Genomic DNA, 21,562 nt, shown 5'->3' with positions numbered 1-21,562 from the left:
TAGAACGATTTCAAAAACGAAAAACTTATTTAGATTGAATTTGGGGACGAATTTAGAACGAACAAATTTCCATTCTTGCAGTTGACGTTATAAAATATTAGGAACGATTTACGGCACATTATTCATTTCAAATTGTTCTAAACACTGATGTAGTCCAAAAATCTTCAACTTAACAATTGGAATGGTTGGAGACGGTCTTTTGGAACAGTTATTTATGTTTTTTAGGTGAAATTTGGAATATTATTTGTAATACTTGTGATTTAATTTTGAAACTGTTTTTTTTTTTCCTTAATTGAAATCCATGTAGGAACGATCTTTGGAGCAAATTTTTGCAATGGGTTGTTGAATTTAAAACACATTTGTATAACTGTGTTAATAATAGAATTATGAACAGTTTATATAATTTGGAACACACATTAGATATTGATTAGTAATTCTATTTGGAACAGTTATATATTAATTTGGAACAGTGCATCTAGTGTAGGAACACTTTTTTTAGGCTGTCTTTGGAATGGATTTTTATTAAATTTGTCTATTTTTTTACCATTATTAAATCCGTTCCTAAGTTTTGATTTTTGTAATTTTTTATAAATTATTAATATATTTAATAAAATAAATTTATAGTTAATTTAATAAAATTTGAATTAATTTTATCTATAAATTTAATTAAATGAATAAATATATAATAATAGAATGTAATAAACATTATGAAATAATTAATAATTAAAAAAATTTATATTAATATAAAAAACTACCTAATTACAAAAATAAAAAAAATGTAAAACTTAATCTAAATGGCCCTCGTCAGCATCGTCTTGATGAGAGGCTAACGGATTTGTCGGAGACCGTGTTGCAGTGGATGAAGAGGCCCTCATCTCTTGCATCATGTCGGTCATCATCATCTCGAGACAGTCGATGCGGTCCTCCATGACTGGATTTGGCGGTTGCGATGGCGGTAGCGTAGCGATTGTGATGTGAATATGCGGCTGGAGACGTAGGCCTCAAAACCAAAGTCGAATACTCGACCCTTGTTCTTGCCCCTGACAACAGCCAGCCACATTTGTTGCTCCGTCATCGCCATCGAAACCTCGAACTCGGCGGGGGCATCGAGGTCGTCAGTCGTGGGTTATGGCTGACGATCCTTCAGCATATTATAAACGGCACAACAATTGTTATTGGACAACATTAATATGAAAATGGGACTATGGACGAAATTGATGAGGAATTACCAGTGATCGATAAGAAATTATGTTAGAGATCATCAAGAGAAGCAGCAAAACATAATATCGATAGTGCAAGTTCAAACTTAAGTTTCAAAATTATAGAAATATAACTTTCAAACTTAATTTTGTAAATTAGAGAGAGAACAAGAAAGATTGAAAAAGATAATGAGATTAAATGGAAAGAGATGAACACATATTGAAAAAATTTGAATGGTCTTAGGAACAGGCATAGGACCACATAAGTAGCCGTTAATTCCTAATTCAAGAACGGCCTTTGTCACGGTTTTTGGAACGTTTTGCCAACCGTTGAAATGGTGAAGATCATTTGGAACGGGCACAGTAACATATAGCAAATAATTCTAAGGAACCGTTCCAATTTGTACCTCATTTAGGAATACATTTCCCCAATATCATCCCATTATTTTTATCAATAATTTTAAAATCAGTATGTAATAAAAATACACTAAAATATATGAAAATATAAAAATAAAACTGGAACCACCCAGATATTATATTCCAGCTATGTTCCTTATTTCTACACGCTATTGCAGATTAGTCCAAATAATTATTATTTAAAAAAAAAGAAAATCAAATAAATAAATAAAAAACAAAAGGTAATGAATTCGGATAATATAATATAAAGATTTAAAAGAGAGGCCAATAAGCCACTTCCAAACCGTTGCAACAGATACATTTCAGTTCCCAAATCATGCTGCTCCTCCCGCCTCTCTCCCCGCCACTATTTCGCGCCGCCAATTTCACCCCTGTCCGCCAATTGCGGCCGATTATTCTTCCCGGCCGTCTGCTAGCCACGCCGGCTGCGGCGTCTGATAAAGTGGATGCCTTCACGGAGTATTCTGGGTACCTCTTCGAGCTAAGTTCATCGGAAGCCGAATCCTTGACTGAATACAATATATCTAAAATCGCCGCTATATATCAGAAGAAGCCTCTGATTCTTCTCCGTCGGCTGTTCCAAATAGCCAACACACTTGGCAAGTGGTTCGCCCGCCGCTACTACGACAGCGTCACAGAACGCGCCGATTTGATGTTTGAGGTCAGAGTTGTGAGTGTGTGTAGTTCGTAGATGGACGGTCCATTTTATATTCCTGCTTGTGACTGACTAATTATACTTCTGCCTGCGTAATCAAACTGGATTACGCTTTTTAAAAGTACAGTAGCCAATTCGGCATTGCTGTGCGGTAGACCCGATTTTGGAACTAGTGGTTTGAATTCCTCTGAATGTGTGGGAATACCTCGACAGAAGTTGATGGTTGATTGTTGTTGTTGTATTTGTTCGTAGTAATTGTTAGTTGTTAGCTTGTTTATGATAGAACTGGGATATGCAAATAGAACTGTTAGGTAAAATTTGCATTGTAAGTCTTGTGCGATAAATGCATTTTTGGTCCTAAAAAATAGCCACTAATGCGATTTTAGTACTAAAACAATTTAAGATTGCAATTTTGGTCCTCAAACTTTAATTTTTTTTAGCACTTTTGATCCTTCCATTAATTTTTTCGTTAACTTTAACAGAAATTTCATTTAAAATGAAAAAAACACACCACAAAATGGGAGGAAAATAGCAATTATTTTCGCGTTAAATGAAATTTTCGTTAAGTTTAACGGAAAAGTTAACAGAATGACCAAAAGTGCCAAAAAAAGTTAAAGTTCGAGGACCAAAGTTGCAACCTTAAATTATTTGAGGACCAAAATCGCATTAGTGACTATATTTGAGGAGAAAAAAATGCATTTATCCCTGAGTCTTGTTCTAAGTGTTAAGGTTGAGGTTTTGTAACTTCACAATATGATGTCAATAGTTTGAATTTCACATGATGCATGTGTCTTTATCTAACTATAAAGTGAGTTTGTTGTTTTATTTCTAATTTGATAGTTATTGAAAAATGTGTTGATCTATTGATCGAGATCTCAATGCAATGATGTATTATTGCTTCTATAGAAACAATTGAATTACACACTTACACATATATAAATGATTGAAAATTACTCTCATTTTCCGTATGTAATATGCACTTAACGAGTTGGAGTCGTACTTTTAAGTGAAACATTTAATCATGAATTTTCTATAATACTCGAAAAGTAATTCTCTATTTTAACAAATATTCGTAAAATTAATTATGGTATTAATTGAGTAATCTAAACAACATAAAATTTATTCTATAAAAGTATTTTGAAAATGTTAATTATTTTTCAATAGTTATGTTTAATTTGTCTCATATTATAGGTTATGATTACACTCTTGAAGTCTATTTGTTTGATAAAACATAAATGCATACACTTATTCATCTTTGGACTGTGACCAATTTTTACATTTTGTTTTCTCCTTTGGATTGTAGGTTAGAGCTGCTGAGTTGAGGGAGATATTAGTACAACTTGGTCCGGTATATCTCCATGCCTTAAGTCATTATGGATTCCTTTATCACATGCACAATATCAGTTAGGGCATTTTTATTGACTTTTTTTTTAAAAAAATAATTATGCTCTTTTTGCTGTTCTTCCTTTTTCTTTGCTTTTTTTTTTTTTTGCTTTTTTTTTTGCTTTAGCAAGCTTTGTTACTGCAAGGAATAATATTATGTGCATGCCTTCCCTGTTCTATTAGGATGATGGGATTAAAGGGATCACGTCATATTTGATAAGTTACTTCAAGATATACAAACTTGTGTTTGGTTTAATGGATTGACTAGTCTGATAACATATGCAGTATCTCATTCTTGTGTTTGATTAGATTGACTGGACAGGATAACATTCAGAAAGACCACGAAGAGTGACTTGTTTTAATTATATCCAACTCATGCCCTTCTACATGTGAATGCTTTATGTAAGAATACATATCACCTCAAGAGATGTTTATGCTTTCTTAGTTAACTCATTTCACAAAAGCGAAAAATAAAAAATTTCTATATTTCATATTTTTTCATGTTTCAAATTTTATTTAATTTCTATTCAGGAACAAAGAATGATTTGTATAGTTCATTTGTTCATTGTCTTTAATTTATTATTTAATTTTGTTGGCTTGTCTACGAGATAGTATGGTTGTCCTTTCATTTTATGGACGTTAAAAGAAGATGTTCAATACAAGCTTCCTTAATTCTGCATATTGATTAGATTTGTTGGTTTATACATTTAGTTTATATTAAGATACATATTCTTCTCTGTTTGGTCGGGGGGGGGGGGAGGCTGTGATGAAATTTGGCTCAGCTTCTTTAGTGAATTGGAAAGCTTTTTCTATTCTAAACTTGTTTCCCTTGACCCTCAGCTCTAATTAGGGAGGACAATTATGACACTATGCAACAGAGATCGATGTCACCTTTAACTATTAAAGCACATGTTTGCATCTATTTTAAGAGATTTCATTTGAATGACTAATGTTTTTTTTTTTTTTTGTCTGTAGGCTTATATTAAGATAGCTCAGGCTATTTCGTCTCGCCCTGTAAGTTCTGCATGCTTTAAATAGATTATATTATTTTTATTATCCTATTTGAACTATAAGCCAAAATGTTGAACAACATTGTCATTTTTCCATTTGTTAGAAGTACAGACTTCTAAAGATTTCTGTAAAATGGATATTTGTGAAACTCATGAAAGCTATGGAATATGTTTGAAACGGATTCATGAGAGTTTAGCTGTTGTGGAATCTGGAAGAGCCTGGAAATGGATCTATTTGGTATTGAACCCAACAGGTAGATATATTTTGTAGACACACACTGAACAACTAGACAGACTATTGTCCAATGCACTTTTCTTACCTTGCCTCCTCCAATAGTTTATAGTAGGATAACTCCGCAAGACAGCCATCCAAAAATACAATTTTAACTTTGGTTGTCTTCCATAAAAAGGCACAATATAAAATGCAGTGTATGCATTTACACGTTAAAATCTCATAATTTTGAGGAAAGGAGGTGACTGTAATAATCTCTCTTATCCTTATATCTTAATATAAGTCATGATTAACGCTGTGTAGCTAGTTTCCATGTGATATGCTTCTTTACGTAACGATTCTAAGTTACAAATAGTTTGATTGACTTTGACAATACACGCAGAAAAAAAGTTGCCTGATATAATTAGCAGATCCCATAACCTTTTCATTTTGTTATGTTTGCTGGTGGTTTGACAATGCAAATGCTTGAAGTCTAAACCTTGTTCAATGAAAAAGGTTTCGAAAGGACATTTAATTAAGGAAGCTTATAGAGACAAAGACAGAGATGCTAAACATGACTGTTTAAAAGCTGACTGTGCCAGCCGGTCTAACCGGGAACCAGAGTACGGTCTGGTTTTACTTTCATAACCGCAAACAAAAAAATCGGTGCCAACCGGTCAGCCCGGTTGACTCGGTTCATACCTAAAAATATTGCTTTAGATTTGAGAGTGAACATTGACATTAACATGCATCTATTGCCTTGTTGGTAGTCAATGGCCTTTTTCGACGTCTCTTTTCTCACAGGATTTGATACCACCTTCATATTTGGATGAGCTCTCAGTCCTGCAAGATCGAATTGCACCATTTTCCACAGAAGTTGCCTTTGATATAATAGAACAAGAACTTGGATTACCAATAGATGAACTTTTCTCTGAAATCTCTCCTGAGCCGGTGGCAGCAGCATCACTTGGACAGGTATGTATTGCATTTATATTGCATGTAATTGGAGTGGATCATTATAATTAAATATCAGAAGATCAAAAGCTAATTGCAGTTAACTTACGTTTTCAAAAATCATTTTGATATATGGAAAAGGTTTACCAAGCTAGGCTTCGCTACAGTGGGAAGGTTGTTGCTGTAAAAGTGCAGAGGCCTGGTGTTAGAGCTGCAATCTCGTTAGACATACTAATCTTGCGTTACCTGGCAGGGGTGATAAGGAGGGCAAGAAAATTTAACACTGACCTTCAGGTAGTATGGGAAATGAATTTCTGTTTTCGAGCTTTTTTCTTTTTTAAACATTTATATATATTTATTTATTTTTAAGTATCTTTATATACTTAAATATATAGTCAATATTATATCAAGTTTGTATTCAAAATTCACCATATATTAAAATTACTAATCAATATCTCATATTTTAATTTTGGATAATAATAAAATATTGTATTTATATTTATATTACTTAATATCTATCTAAAAATAAACTTAATCAACAATTTAGTTAGTTTTGATAATTCTTTTTGTAAATAATTAATATAATGCACATGAATTTTATTGTTATATTTCAATATCAATTATTAATTTATTGTACTTTTGTTCTGACAATTAACTTATAATTTTTTATATTTATTTGTGAGTTTATATTTGTACCAAGATACATAATATATAATATTTCTATTTTAGTGCTTGTAAACTTATAAACTTAGGTTGAAATTTTGGTTATCCCTATGAATAAATCTAAAGATAATAATAGCAATGATGGTTGAACAATTTTATTTATTTTCAATGATATTGCGTTATACATGTCTATAATGAGATCAATTACTGCTTGGTTTAAAAATACTTGTTTTAATGTTTGTATATCTGAAATATATGAAAATTTTTAAATTGCCATCATCATATTTTTAAAATGTATTTTTGTGACCATTCTCATTTTATTTTAGTAAATAACTTATGTTTACCTATTTTATTAAAATTAATATATTATATAATTCAAGTAAAAAAAACTTTATATGGACAAATATACTTTCGAAATGGCATACTATAAGTATAATTGATTTTTTATAATTTATTATTATTTTTTATTTAGTAAAATTGTGCAAAATAATGTGGAATTATTTATATAATTTGATGTATATTTTTTATACTTTTACTAATTATGCGATTACTAAGCTAATATTAGAAATATAATAAAGATAGTATGAAGTCATATATTCTTAACATTAGATTAAATTATTGTAGCATATGTTTTTTTAACACTTTCGATAATTAATATAATATTATTATTTATAATAATATATTTTTATTAAAAAAGTAAAAATTTAAAAATAAAAAATAAGCAACAAGCTCGAGCTCGAGCCCATTTATGCCAAGCTCATTAAGCTCGAGCTCAAAATAAAATTCTGAGGCGCTCAACTCGTTTACGCACCTAGTTGACTCTATTCCTTCTGTTTATGTGGCATTTTATTGTCGATACTTGAAAGCTGAAGTCACATTTTGAAATTTTATACTTTTATGTAGGGTCTTCAAATGTTCTTGCTGTTAGTTCTTGTTTCTTTCTTCTTCCTAAATACAACTGATACATGATTGTCAATTTGCAGGCAGTTGTTGACGAGTGGGCATCAAGCCTTTTCCGGGTATAACTCTTTCAAGACTTTCTTGATTCTCACTTCCAAAAGGGAAAGTAAACTTGCTTTTCTAGGGCCCATGCAGGCTGGCTAGAATTCCATGTCATTTACATTGTCTCTGAGCCTATCTAGTCAATCAACTATATAAATTCATTTGACAAATTTCCCCCTCTTTGGAAAGATATATTATCAGGGGAAGTTTGTTTTTTTGTGCCAAGCAAAGAACCATGTTAATAACAGTTATGGATACCAGTGTCCTTAACTGAAAATCTTGATAAAATTATAAATAATGTTGTTTTTGCTTTGTCTTGATTCATTTACTACAATTGTTTCTTTGACAAGTACCAGAAATATTATTCGATCATATGATGGTTTTTGTGGCAGAGCATATGGAGTAGTTCTGCTTGAAATGATTTTTCCTTTTTCTTGGTATACATTGCATGAGGAATATTCTTAGTGCTTCATATTGAATACAGGTAATCCAATTGAATGCAGGAGATGGACTACAAGAGAGAAGCAGATAATGGAGTTAAATTTAGGTAAGCCATCTCTGTGCCACTTTATCCAGCATGCTCTATATTAACTTTTGGTGATGCGCTATTGAAAAAATAATCTGACTTGTAATGAAGTTTAGACTGGTAAAATATAATCTGACTTGTAATGAGGGGCATAGTTCTTGCACAGCATAGCACACAAAGTTCTATATACTAATGAATGTTTCACATTTATTTACTCAACATATCAATGGAAGGATATATAATAGTTCAGCATGACCCTTCATGTGTACTTTTCTTGAGTTTTGTTATTGAAACATTTTCTCTAATTATGCTTCAACTGTTCTCAAAAATGAGAAAATTGATTTCCAAGCCCATTCTCTGACTGTTGATATCCAATCAGACAGTTATATGGCAGTATTCAAGATGTTGTGGTTCCTGAAATGTATGTTGACCAAACAACTTGCAAGGTTCTCACCATGCAATGGGTTGAGGTAATTTTTTGTGCTAAATGTATCTTTTTTCTAGTACAGTTGGGACCTACAAACAAACAACTATGTCAAACTTAAGGCTACTAAATGTGCTTGTAGCTTAGATTATTGCATGTATTCGAAATCATATTACAGAAGTTTATTGGACCCTGATTTGTCTTTAAAGACTTTCACAAAGGAGGTTTTTCATTCTACCTCCAGGGGCTCTCACGGATATTCTTCAAATCAATGTTGTGGCTCTAGCATTATATAAGTTTATGAGACGTTTTCTCTGAGAAATACTGATCACTTGCTGTAGCAGCGGATCTCTTCTTTCAGTTAGTTAATGGCATCTGAAACAGAATAGTAGCTTATGGAATTAAGACAAACCAGATCGACTTTCTTTTTAAAGGGATGGAATCATTTTCAATTGAGATATAGAAGTAATATCTAAAACACCTAAAGGATTTTTTAACAGCGATACCGTAGTGGTTACATGGATTGTTAAAAAGCCACCTTGTGGGTTGAGCTATATAATATTTTTAAGTAATGAATTAAGAAAGTAGGTCAATATTTGCCTGTAAGAAGTAACAAGTTTAGTCATATGGTATTGTTCTTTGATGAAACACTAATGTTCAGATGGAACAGTATTTTTGGCTCATATTAAATTGCTGCAGGGTCAAAAGCTGGCGGAAGTGAAGGATCTTTACATGATCGAGGTCTATTCCTGAAACTATTTGCACTATGCTATTTAGCCAAACCAAGTTCCACCTAATAAGTTGCTCAAATAACGGACCAACAGGTGGGAGTTTATTGTTCGTTCAATCAACTTCTGGAGTTTGGATTCTATCACGCTGATCCACATCCTGGAAACCTGCTTCGCACATATGATGCGAAACTAGCATACTTAGGTACTTTTTCAATAATATATTTACTTGATTAGACATGTGAACATGATTTGCAACTTGAAATTGCATCCAGTATCCTATTAATTTCAGAAAATATATGTAAACCGTGTCCTTCTAAGGTCAATCTGAGTAACCTCTAGCTCTCTTTACATTTTTATCACTTCTTTCAAGGGATTCCAACAAGACAACCCAGTCCATCTGCTCTCTTTACATTTTTATCACGCAACTCTTGTGTTCATCCAGCAGTTATATAGTATTATGGACCACTTGACACATCCTAGAGTTTCCTTCTTCTCATTGGTTGTTATTTGGGCTGAGGAAATCTTGCAAGATCATTAACTGTTGCATGGGTTTTTAACACATTAAACAGATCTGGTTGAGATATTACCAACTTACCTTTGTCATGTTACCAAAATTCAGTGCTTAATTTACATCAGCCTAACTTGAATTTACCACTCACTCTTGCAGAACTCTCCACCACCAAATTTTTCTTTTTTAAAAAAAAAAAAGAAGAAAAAGAAAAATAGAGAAGGAAATCACCATTTTAGTACCATATACACCAAACTCCCTACCTGGGTGCTGGATTGTCGCCCCCCCTATTCAAATCGGTAAACCTTGTGATAATGTACAAGTGTCAACAGTGATTATATATTCATTTTTGTTAATAGCTGGAAATGTGTGAAAGTGGAAGCAATCGGTAGTGAATTTTGTTGCCAACTGCACATGTTATTATTGCAGCACAAAACCAAATACTAAATTTTGTGGTTTAGATCCAGACTTCTTATGGCAGACTTCTGTTCTTCGATGATGGCTGTGTATGGTTCTCTATCAGTCGTTTGAAGCAATTTAATTTTCCATCTTTTGTTACTTGCCAAGTGAAAATGTTTGGGTCTTGGTAGGAGTAAGGAAGAAGGCGTGTTGAGGTTAAGCAGGAAGATTTGCAAAAATGAGACCCATTTTCCTTTGATAATACTCATGAAAATCTATCTGCTTCTGCTAGTGAGCCACTTAGTCCTGCAGTTTCATATAAGATATGTTCTAAATCTAGTTTTCATCTGATAAGATACCTTTTTATGCAATTGAAGTTAACATGGATTACTTGCAACCAATAATGAAGAGAATCATAGCTGTTTATCTGTAGTTTACTTGAAAGTCTAATCACTGAAAATAATGTTTATCAATGGAAACCTTGAATTTTAAGGAGCATAGCACAAATGGCTATTATCTTAGAAAAACATGGTCCTGATTGCTTTCCTTCAGTTTGTGAGGCTGTCTTATTTGTTCTAAATTCTGGCATTCGAATTCCATCATTGTTCATCCATTTCTGAAGAATATATTTTAAATTCCCAGACTTTGGCATGATGGGTGAATTCAAGCAAGAACTACGTGATGGCTTCATTGAAGCTTGTCTCCATCTTGTAAATCGCGATTATGATGCACTTGCAAAAGACTTTGTAACCCTTGGGTAGCCTGACTATCATGCTCTTTGTCCTACTACTGTGCTTGAAATTGAACATTGAACATATGTTGAAGACTCTGAAACTTCATGCAACAGGCTTCTTCCTCCAACAGCTGACAAAGATGCTGTTACAAAGGCATTAACAGGTCTCGTCTCACTCTAGATTCATCTTTGTTATTTCTCTAGCACCACAGTGATCCCTTAACCTCAGTCTTTGAACTTAGGCATGTTCGTCCTCAATTTTCAACAGCTATTGTTTTTGTTTCTAATATGAAATAGCTTGTAGGTGTTTTTCGGAATGCGGTTTCCAAAGGGGTACGCAACATAAGCTTTGGAGATCTTCTTGGAAATTTGGGAACCACCATGTACTAGTTTTCTGACACCTTCACAATCTATTGCATATCCATTTAAATTTTTTAGGTGGGATCCAATGTGTATGAACTGAAGCAGGATTGGGCCAGCTTAGCATATGAGGGCTTGAGCTCATTTAGAATCCAAACGTGCTTTCATGATTGTTTTAGCAAATTGCTTGTTTGGATAACTGATAGAATAAGACCTTGTTCTTGTATATAATCAATCTCTATACCTTCTACTCCCTTGAAAAAACTCTCAACAAAGTTGACCCTATTCACCTGGTTTACAAATATTTTGAGGTAAAACCTTATTTAATATTGTTTGTTTGTGGCCATGAATTTTCAAACTTTGCCTTGATTCCCTTAATGAATGAACCTAAAATTTTCCTTCTTTTTGCTTTGGGCTTGTCTTTGCTCACTTATATGAATGACATTATACAGGTTGTAGATAATATAGTAATTACAACAAGAAAAGCCTTAGATGAATTTTGTCTCAATCCAGAACCTAATGTATCCATCTCTCCTTGGAGAATTGTGTAGAGTCAAGACATGGACATGATCAACAAGTGATTTTAAATTGAATGTTAATATATATATATATATATACATTCATATTAGATTTACATGTTTAATGTATCTTGCATCTATCGTTAGATTTAGTTAATAGTGCAAGATGAAAAAGATCTAGTTAACAGTACAAGCTGAAAAAGTAAAAGCAGTTAAAAAAATGATATTCATGTGTATCTGTAATATGATTTGGTAAAGTTTCATGATTTCTTCTTTCCTAATATAACATATGACATTCTTTTAAGAAAATACTTGCACGCAGCTTATTTAATGTGCTAATCTATATGAAGTACTACAGACTGTGTTTGTTGATCTCCTTATAGTTTTCTTCATTTTAGCTTGTTGATCTCCTTATATGGTTGTGCACATAATCACACTCACAGGGGCTTATACTTGCACCTTTTGGGCTTTAAATTATTTTCTTCTTGCACTGGAAGTATATTCTGATTTATGATGGGAGTAAATTGTCCTTTCTTGTGCCTGCAGGTACAAGTTCAAATTTAGAATTCCTTCTTATTTTTCTCTTGTCATTAGAAGGTGAATCCGTGTTCTTGTTATAGGTTATTATATGTTATGTACATACGAGTTTTTTCAGATTAAGTTGGTTTAATCAAGTTACTGTGGATTTTATATTTAACACTTCAAGATCAATTTTCTGGACCATCCAGTCTAGCTGTTCTGGAGGGAATTGCTATCAGCTTCAACCCAGATTACAAAGTTCTGGGAAATACATATCCTTGGATTGCGCGGAAGGTGCTTACTGACAGTTCACCTAAGTTACGATCGTCTTTGCAAGCGCTGCTCTATAAGGTACACCATCCCCTTAAAGGATAATTTGTTGTTTTTTCACACATTACCACCGGTTGCACGAGTTAATATAATCAAGGATACTGATTTCAAGTTTTTAAACTAGGATGGAGTATTCAGGATGGATAGATTAGAGTCTCTCTTAACAGAGGTGAGATAGCTTGTGTCGACAAATATATTAACCATATTTCTCTTGTATGTCGTTCTGTTTAAGTTTAATTACCTTGGGTTTTATTGATCTGCAACCTCTATTTGTTTATGCATGTGATAAACTTCCCTGACCCTGTGCCATTTGTTTCATACTTCATGAGTTTGAATATATATAGTCAGCGGGGCACATGATCTGTCCTTGTCTGAAACAGCAATTATTCTCAATAATTCAGGTTAAGACGAATTGGCTCTTTCAAAACCGGATGCTCCTTTAAACGGAAAACTATCGTCATTGGCTGCCTTTACTGAACAAAGTGGAGATCTGGATATTTAAGATGATTATTAAGTTCATTCACCATATCACTTGGATCCTTCAGCTTCATGTAGAATGACAATTTAACATTTCTGAATACCTAAGTCAGTTTAACCTAATTGTTGTTTTAAATGAAAGTGATATATCTCAGACTATCACATCATGTCCTACATTTCAGGTGTTCATCAGATTTGAACATCTGGCCTGATATAAGAGAGTGCACTCTCTAATTTCCACTCCTATTTAACACTGACAATACAGATTATTTGTTTTTTCAAAGCAATAGTTCTGCTTTTCTGGACAACTTTTGCTCCACTGTTCTGATGGTATACCAGATAATGCAATAGTTCCAAAAGGATTTTCAATTCAATTAGCATACATCTGATTCTATATTTCTCTTGAGACAGTCATTACGTGCCAGGACAGAGAGAGCATTTGTGAGAAAGCAGATAGATGATGATTCTAAGATGGTTATCAAACAAATTCTGTCCTTTGCTTTGAATGAGAAGGTAATTTAGCTTGTATCTCATCATTGGGTAGCATAATTGAGAAACTTGATTAAATAATATTCTCAAATATATTCAAATTTGTGCAGGGTGCATTTGTGAGGGAAGTACTTCTTGACGAATTAGCAAAGGTAAGATTTTGGACTTCCTTTTAATTGCTTGTGGGAATTAGTGGAATGTATTCTCATACTATGAGTTTAGAATTAGTGCTTGTGGCGACCTCTTCTTATCTTTCTGCCGACACTGGAAAGAAACAGGGCAAAAAACAACTTGAGAAGAACGGTAGCCTGATTAATAGTTACAGAAGTTAAATCACCTGCATGCCCGTAAGCTCGTTTAGATTACATTAACTTCAGTAAAAAAATGGGGAAACTAAATTCTATTTATTTGCTGAGAATACCAGGCCTCAAATCCACACGCCTATGTGCATTGGTTCAGTAATATGACCTTTAATGTTGTTGCTTCAAAACCCAGACCCACTTGTACTCGACCCACGTTGTTTTTGGCATATCAGTAGTTCTGGGTGCTAAGTCAATCCAAATATTTTCTCTTTGCATTTTCAATGCAATTTTTTCTCCTTGTTTTTTCCATCATTCTTAGATTCCAATCTATTGTATTCTGGACTGAATTTTACTTCATCCTAAAAGAAATAAAAGAAAAGGAATGGAGTTTCTGGTTTTCCTTAGTATTTTGTTTGAATCTGGTGAATTTGGTACTTAGTAGAATAGGTTGTTGCCATAGATATGTTAGTTGACAAGTTAAATCCCATGGCTGCTGCTGTTGTCATTGCATATGATGTTCAAAATATAATCCATTTTAAGAACTAATTTACGGTATCAGCTTTACATGAAGGCTTTATGCTAAATCAAACAAAGACATATTCAAGACATTGCACTATTTATGATGTTCAATGGGGTGTTTCCTTGTCAACCTTAGAGATGGTCAGGACACAGAAATGACATAAGCAACTAATTAGGGATGATCCCTCAGCTTGAAGAGGTTATTACATAGAGGATATGATTTTTAAATTTTGCATTTTAGCTGTCAACTTGGTGGTTAACAATTCCCATTAAATTTTCTGGAATCATGTTTGAGTACTCTATTTCTTGTGTTGCTGTTGGTACTTATTGTTTGCTTCTGCAAGTTATCATAGGGTTTGGATGCCCTAGGAGTAGCAACCTTGGATTCAGTAACATCTGCGATGACTGCAAACTTACCCTTCAGACCAAATTCTATTTCTTCAATGACTGATGAAGATATCACCAATCTGAGAACACTACGACGCCTCATGCTATTAATTTCAGGGCTTCAACAGACTGAAACTTCTGCGATGGTAAGAGATTTTTATTAAGGATAATTGTTGTATCCATCATTAAAGGGCTAGTCACTGTCTCTATGCTCAGTTTGTTACCCTGATCTTATTGCATGGCTATCTTGGTTGTATTGGGTGTCACTTTTGAGTTGAACATCTTAAGGTAGCATGCTTTAAAGCTTGCTTTTATCTTTTTGAGTTCTTGAACCAAGCCAGGTGATTGCTGCATATTACATTTCTTCTTCTTCTCCTTTTTTTGCTTCCGAGTGAGCTGAATGATTTATTTTACATCATGTGTTGATAAGCTATATGGGTTTATTAGTAATGAGTCTCACACAGTTCATTTCATGTATCAATATATCAATCAATCACCAATAAGAAAGGTGTACCAGATAAAAACCAGTATATTATACCCTTTCAATCAACAATTGACCGTATCAGATTAGACATTCACTGTTGGATATATGCTTCTTTGTGATTAAGCTATTTACTTTTCAGGCTAAATTGAGTTTTAAAATACTCGAACATTTGAAATGTTACACTTCAGACCACAGTTATTTTGTTATGGACAAAGCAGTGCATTAAATCTTGCTGGAAACCTTGGTTGTTTGTATCCTACTGGGACTTTTTATTGCAAGATCAGCATTTATAAAGCTATAACTTGTCAGCCATTTTTTTGACGTCAAGATTTTCCTGATTGCAGTCTTGTAGCTGGCATATTTTTGTTATTTCTATTTTATTAATTTAATGGGATTGGGCATGGGGGCTGGGTGTGGCACAGTGGGGTTGCCCACATGTATTTATGTTGAGCTTACCTGCAACTTGCTCAGTGAATGGGATGGTACATCGGCATTTACACTCTTTTTGTTCCCTTCGTAGTGTAGAGATAACAGTTGTGCTCAAGTTTCCTAATTTAGGATATAGTACAATATATGAAAAAGAAATCATTTATGGTAAATGTTGGGCAATTGTTAAGTTCCTTCTTGCAGGAAGTCAAAGGAGTTGGCTCATATGACACTCAGAAATCATTCCCAAATGAAGCAGCATTCCTCCCTTATGGATTAGTATCTGGTCAAGAAATGCTACCACTTCTATCTGCAATTGCTGAGGTAAGAACCAAACATCTGGATCCCCAGTATACTGGATAAAGAAGCATGTATTGGTACTTGTACTAATCTATTGTTGACATCACAATTTGATTGGATATTACCAAGTTTATGATGTATGGAGCCGCCATTCATTGGCATGGTATAACACCCTGTCCTATCCTATCTGCACTGCTTAAGCACAAAGAAGAATCTTAGCAGTAAAAGATCCATCTATTTTTTGACATCTGACAAAATTAATCCTTTGCTTTATAACCTTTGGTGACTCCACAATTGCTGTATCCCTCACCCTCTACCCGGTTAAGCTGTGACCGAATCTAAGCTCATGATGTTTTAACCATACTGATGTAATTTGATGTGTATGTTTTTCAGCTCCCACCGGATTCACAGCAACAGTTATTAAGATTGCCCGCAGACCTGGCTGGAAAATTAGTTTCTCGTGTTGCCGCCAGGACAATAAGACGGGCTTTCCTATAAAAAGATCTTCATGCTTCAATTCTTGGGTCACAATACCAGGATGAGTCGTTACAGAAGATCCATACAAGCCCAACTTCGTTTACTACATACAGGTTAAAAATGGTTGCTATTTATAGTAACTGCAGATACCTTTACATGGAAATAGAGACATTGTAGTCCCCTTCCTAAAAATAGAGCACTCATGAAACTTCCAACTGAGAAGCTTGCAACAAGCTTAAATTGGCAGCTCACCTTCAGTCCCTTATACACAACCTCAAAACGGAAGGGAAAGGAATCCAAATGCAAGAAGAATAGTTTACAAATGATACATGTGGATTAGGTCAATTGTCATAAACCCTCTCTTGTCGATGTTTTTAAATCCCCACTGACACTGTTTGAGATTGCAGCAGCTCTCTGCTTTCATAAGTTGGTCCATCAATTTAGTTATCGCCTTTGTTCAATTCATCATCATTATGAGCACAGTAGATTATTGATTTGTCATTCTGAAATCAAATTTCTATTAAATAAGTTGTTTTTTTATGAGAAATTTCGGAATCATGTCCAAATATTCATCGCCAAATTCTTCATTCTGGACAGAGAAGAAGCCACATTTGCAACTTGCCTATGATTATATGGTCACAGGAGTATTTCAAGCGTTAGCTTTCAGGTTTGTTTAATTAGTTTAAGCTCAAAATTCAAGGACAATTCGACTTAAATCGTCCATGGACAAATAAATTACACTAGTTATGTGAAAAGACAACCAATCATAAATGAGGCAGCTCACAAATAATATGATCAGCTGGATTATTAGTGTGCTTAAAGAAAGTGCGAGAATCGCAACCTTTGCCCTCATGCCTTTCTACCCTCACAAGTCCTGGATGTTATTCAATTATAGCAAAATGTATGTTTGTAAATAGGATTGAAAACACTCTCAGGCTACGTGTCTTCCTGTCAAATTTTTAGGAATAAAAACAGCAAAACACAAAACCACAGAGTTCACAGAACCCCGATCACTTGCCTCTAAATAAGTGTACAGATGCGAAATATAAATTGCTGACAACATTCACAATGCTACAGATATCTAGAAGCAACCATACATGAGATTCAACGGGCTCTCCCTTTTTGAGAATAAGCTTTACTTTTCCACTAATTTACGGCAAGTCACCGAGCAAAACTTTCCATTTACATACTATTAGTGAGTAGTACATTAACTCATCAATTTGACAAAGGATCCAATCAGCACCCATAATATAGCGCACAATACTCCAAGTAAAGAAATACATATAAAACCAGTTCTAGATTTGCCTGAATGTCTTGAAGTTGCAGAGGCATTACCTGCAGCAACATTCATGTTTCTGGCATTTATTCTTATTCTACTGAAGCTAGACATTCGTTCAAAAGCCCTATTAACCAAAGCACTTTCGGAAGCTGAAGCAGGAGTTGTTGGTATAGACTCCACAAAGGACCAGAGAGCAGAGGAGAACCATGAGTCTGTACCATCATCCTGTTTGGCACTTCCATTTTGATTTGCTCCGGCAGGATAATTAACAAATCCATGATTTGGATTTGGATTTTGATGTAAACCACCTAAATATGCAAAAACCCACTAACATTAGTAACAGTTTAATGTTAATTCACAAGATGAGCTCTTGAAGTTGGCTCAAACTCCCCCATATCCGTTTGGGCACAAGAGTTTTCACCATCTTGATGATGACATGGCTTCTCATACCATCCATCTGACAAGAGCTCTATGAGATTAGTAAAAGAAGAAAAGAAATGGGTGCGAGTCATCAGAAATTCAATATAATCATGGGTACATTTGTAGCAGCTCAAAAATGACATCATCAAAGTTTCCATTTTCAGTACCTGATGATGATGAAGTAATGAACCCCTGATTTGCTTCTGCAGCAGTTAAAGCACTGCAACTTTGGTCATCTGCCCACAGCTGATAGTTGATTCCATCTGAGTGGTTAAACTGTTGCTGCAGCAGGTGAGTGGCTGTATCATCCTCAAGATGGTTCAGGTACAAGCTTGAGACTGGGTTTATAACTCCATTGTCAAAATTATTCATGTATGGTTGAGAAATCTGCCCAGAGTCAACAGGCCCCGCCTCACAAAGGAACGAAGATGCATCTTGATACAGATCAAGCTCATTTAAAGCATCAAATCCATCGAATTGCAGCCTCTCTAAATCATTTGACGGTTTATCAGGATTTTGTGTGGTAGGATCTGGACCAATTAGATCATTCATTTCAAGAAAATCTTCAAGGAAATCCTCTTCAGTGTCAAGAGGGTCTTGTACATTAATGATTGGAGCAGAAGAGACCTCAGGTGCTTCGCATAACTGTAACTGAGTGGTGTCTGATTTTGTAAGATCAAAACTAATTGGTAAACTGGGTTGCTGACTAAATGGTTGGCCCACTGGTAAAGACATGTCCCTAGAAGGATGGTTAACTAGGGTACTGCGAGTTTCCTCCTCACCAGAGAAGGAATCCAGAGCATAGCCATGATCAACTGGTGGTTGAATAGGTGTGGGCTCATCCAAAATTCGGCTCATGATCTCCTCAAGATCATCCAGTGAGGACAGAGGTTGACAATTAACAGATTTAGTAACATTGGTAGGTACAATTTCAGTAGCCGGCTTTCCCAGGTTCTCCTGCTCACTTATGCACTGAACTCCAAGTTCATCATCAGCCCAGTCCTCCTCCCTGAATGGGGCACCATATTGCTCACCATTTTTTGGACCAGGTCCACTCTTTTTGTAGACCTTATACAGTGCATAGTATTCCTTGGCAGTGTGACATCTTTTCAGCTCCTCTTCATCCATCGTATATTCATGCATCACCCAGTCTGTGCGCTCTCCGCTAGGTGCTCGACCTCTATAGAAGACCAGGGTCTTCTTTATCCCAACAGGACGAGAACCACATGAGATAACACGGTCCTTCCCTGTTGCTTTCCAATATCCATGCCTCGTCGCGCGGTTGGACCTTGCTCCATTTGGGTATTTCCTATCTCTAGGGCTAAAGAAGAACCATTGTCTGTCACCAGTTTTCAGTTTTGACATCCCTACATTTCAGATATGCGAAAAGTCAGTATATTATGCCATAAAAAATAGAAAGAAAACACACAAGTTTCAATAACACTTATCTAGCGGGAAGAATCAGAAAAACAACCAAAGCCTCAGATACGAGGATAATGTTAAAAAACCCAAAACCACAGCAGCCGGGTCCTTTGCAATCAACACTTGCAAGCCATTGCCAAAATATGTAGGCAAACTACCACCAGCATGCAATTCTAATGCGAAACTGAATGTAAATGCACAGGAGGAACATAAACATAAATCTTTATGCGAATCAGCTCATCTTTTTCTACTAATCCAAGTTCCAGTTTGTTATTTCCTAAAACCCAATTGAACCAAATGTTTGCCACAAGATATATGTTATCGAGCAATTCGATTCAGCAGAAAAATGCAACGACTAAATTAATCAAAAATAAGAATAGTCCTCGTGAAAAAGCAGGGAAACCTATGGCGTTGACTTCAACTAAACCAGCACCCAACAAATCAAATACAGATCTATAACACACCAAGTAAACTGAACTAATACACACATAAACAACCCGTAAAAGAACCCACAAAAACATCGATCAAACCAAAAAGTAGAACAAATCATCAACCCAAACGTCAAGAAAAAATGCAACCCAGAAGACACCATGCATAAAAACTTAGCGACCAAACACACCGGGTAATTAAAAACAATCAGAACATTAAAAAGAACAGCGGTTTTCAATAAGTAAAAGTAAAAGCAAACCCACCAGGCAACTCCTCGGGATCCCACTTGTAAACATCGGTCTCAGCGATTACATCGAGATGGAGGCGTTTACAGCAGATCTTCCGCTTCAGATAGTAAAGCACGAGCTCCTCATCAGTGGGATGGAACCTGAACCCGGGAGGAAACGCCTTCCCACCCCCGAAACAATCCGAATCCACCTTCATCTCTTGACCAACAACAATCAATGGATAACCAAATAAATAATAGGAAAAAGGGTTGGCAATATGGATTGGATTTCTCAGTGTGGGTGGGTGAAAATGAAAAACCTAGTGAATGAGAAAGAGCAGAGAATCAAAGCGGATATTTGGTCAAGCAAATACATCGAATAAACAAAGGTTATTGGAAACTTCTTGGAAATAAATGGAAACGAGCGATTTTGTTTAGGTGTGAGTGAAGTGCACTAAGCTTATAGTGGGGGAGCCTTTGACTTTGTACATGTTGACTGAGGTGGGAGTTTTGCTTTGTCATTATTTATTGGGTTAAATACACTTTGCATCCCTAAATTATGTATTTTTCTCATTTATAACTCTAAAGTATTAAAGGTAAAAAAACATCCCTAATAAAATAATTTAGCATTGATAAGATAAAAATGCCACTCTCACTTAACCCTATCCTTTTTTTATTTTACTTTCTAAAATATATTTTATTAAAATATCTCGCCCAAACTATTTTTTATGATTTTTTAAATTTTACACATATTTTATTTTTGAAATGATATTTACAGATTATAATTTTTTATCAATTGTGAAACACAAAAAAATATTTATTAAGTTCAATATATGCAAATATATTTTATAAAGTAAATAAATTATGTTAAAAAGCACATATAAATATGTGTTAATACATAATGCAAATAATATTATAGAAAAGTATGTTATATAATTTATAAATTTTTATTTAATTACATATCCATATAATAAATATATATCATATCATTATTTAAAACAATATAGAATATTATATATTAATTATATTATAAATTTAAATATTTTACAGTTATATATGTTCGATGTAATATTTTAAATTTGTATTGATAATTTATTTTTAAAAAAAGTCCAAGATATATAACAATACAGGGAAAAATTATGTAAATTTTTTACAAGTTATGTAAAAAAATATAAGAATTGTAAATTTATTGAGTTTATACAGATTCTATACTCAATATAAAATTATAAATTTGGAGTAGTGTATATTTTAAATAAAAAATATCAATAATAATTCAGATTATATTTAGGAGAATGATTATAATAGAGATATTTCAGGAGTGTAAATAATACAGGCATTTTCGTCATAAAAAAAATAGTGTATATCATGAGGGATAATTTTGTT

General features: G+C 34.2%; 2 protein-coding genes across 4 annotated transcripts; one reads left to right on the top strand and one right to left on the bottom strand.

Annotated features, from left to right (window-relative positions):
• The first annotated feature begins 1,880 nt into the window (after positions 1–1,880).
• LOC105158916 (Protein kinase superfamily protein) lies at positions 1,881–16,850 on the top strand. 3 transcript variants are annotated; one of them, XM_088878418.1, is made up of 22 exons: positions 2,200–2,277; positions 3,575–3,619; positions 3,964–4,056; positions 4,630–4,668; positions 5,680–5,850; positions 5,971–6,123; positions 7,476–7,511; positions 7,998–8,041; positions 8,400–8,490; positions 9,144–9,185; positions 9,269–9,377; positions 10,725–10,839; positions 10,930–10,979; positions 11,120–11,198; positions 12,240–12,290; positions 12,422–12,563; positions 12,667–12,711; positions 13,431–13,532; positions 13,619–13,660; positions 14,683–14,862; positions 15,831–15,950; positions 16,320–16,850. In XM_088878418.1, the coding sequence occupies exons 3-22, from the start codon at positions 4,048–4,050 to the stop codon at positions 16,422–16,424; spliced, it is 1,725 nt and encodes a 574-aa protein (XP_088734544.1). In that variant the 5' UTR covers positions 2,200–2,277; positions 3,575–3,619; positions 3,964–4,047; the 3' UTR covers positions 16,425–16,850. The 3 variants fall into 3 exon arrangements, 2 of the variants coding, with proteins under 2 accessions (XP_011074132.1, XP_088734544.1); XR_002286724.2 differs by lacking the exon at positions 3,964–4,056 and having other exon boundaries at positions 1,881–2,277; positions 15,818–15,950; XM_011075830.3 differs by lacking the exon at positions 3,964–4,056 and having other exon boundaries at positions 1,883–2,277.
• Positions 16,851–17,522: 672 nt separating this feature from the next.
• On the bottom strand, positions 17,523–20,567 carry LOC105158915 (NAC domain-containing protein 17). Its single transcript, XM_011075829.3, has 3 exons — positions 20,217–20,567; positions 18,270–19,469; positions 17,523–17,990 (listed from the first exon to the last, which is right to left on the bottom strand). Exons 1-3 carry the CDS (start codon positions 20,395–20,397, stop codon positions 17,611–17,613), a joined length of 1,761 nt encoding a protein of 586 aa, XP_011074131.1. The 5' UTR covers positions 20,398–20,567; the 3' UTR covers positions 17,523–17,610.
• Positions 20,568–21,562: the final 995 nt, after the last annotated feature.

The sequence above is a fragment of the Sesamum indicum genome, linkage group LG3 (assembly GCF_026168435.1).
Source record: "Sesamum indicum cultivar Baizhima isolate 11 linkage group LG3, ASM2616843v1, whole genome shotgun sequence".
In the NCBI taxonomy this organism is placed as follows: domain Eukaryota; kingdom Viridiplantae; phylum Streptophyta; class Magnoliopsida; order Lamiales; family Pedaliaceae; genus Sesamum; species Sesamum indicum.
Note: the sequence above shows the minus strand (reverse complement) of the source record. Positions and strands in the feature narration are given on the sequence as shown.

Coding starts and splice junctions, on each gene's coding strand:
- LOC105158916 (XM_011075830.3), top strand. CDS start 1,933: ATGCTGCTCCTCCCGCCTCTCTCCCCGCCACTATTTCGCGCCGCCAAT. Junction 4,669..5,679: donor AGGCTATTTCGTCTCGCCCT/GTAAGTTCTGCA, acceptor CTTTTCTCACAG/GATTTGATACCACCTTCATA. Junction 9,378..10,724: donor TGCGAAACTAGCATACTTAG/GTACTTTTTCAA, acceptor TTAAATTCCCAG/ACTTTGGCATGATGGGTGAA.
- LOC105158915 (XM_011075829.3), bottom strand. CDS start 20,397: ATGAAGGTGGATTCGGATTGTTTCGGGGGTGGGAAGGCGTTTCCTCCC. Junction 19,470..20,216: donor GGATCCCGAGGAGTTGCCTG/GTGGGTTTGCTT, acceptor TCTGAAATGTAG/GGATGTCAAAACTGAAAACT. Junction 17,991..18,269: donor CATTACTTCATCATCATCAG/GTACTGAAAATG, acceptor TTGCATATTTAG/GTGGTTTACATCAAAATCCA.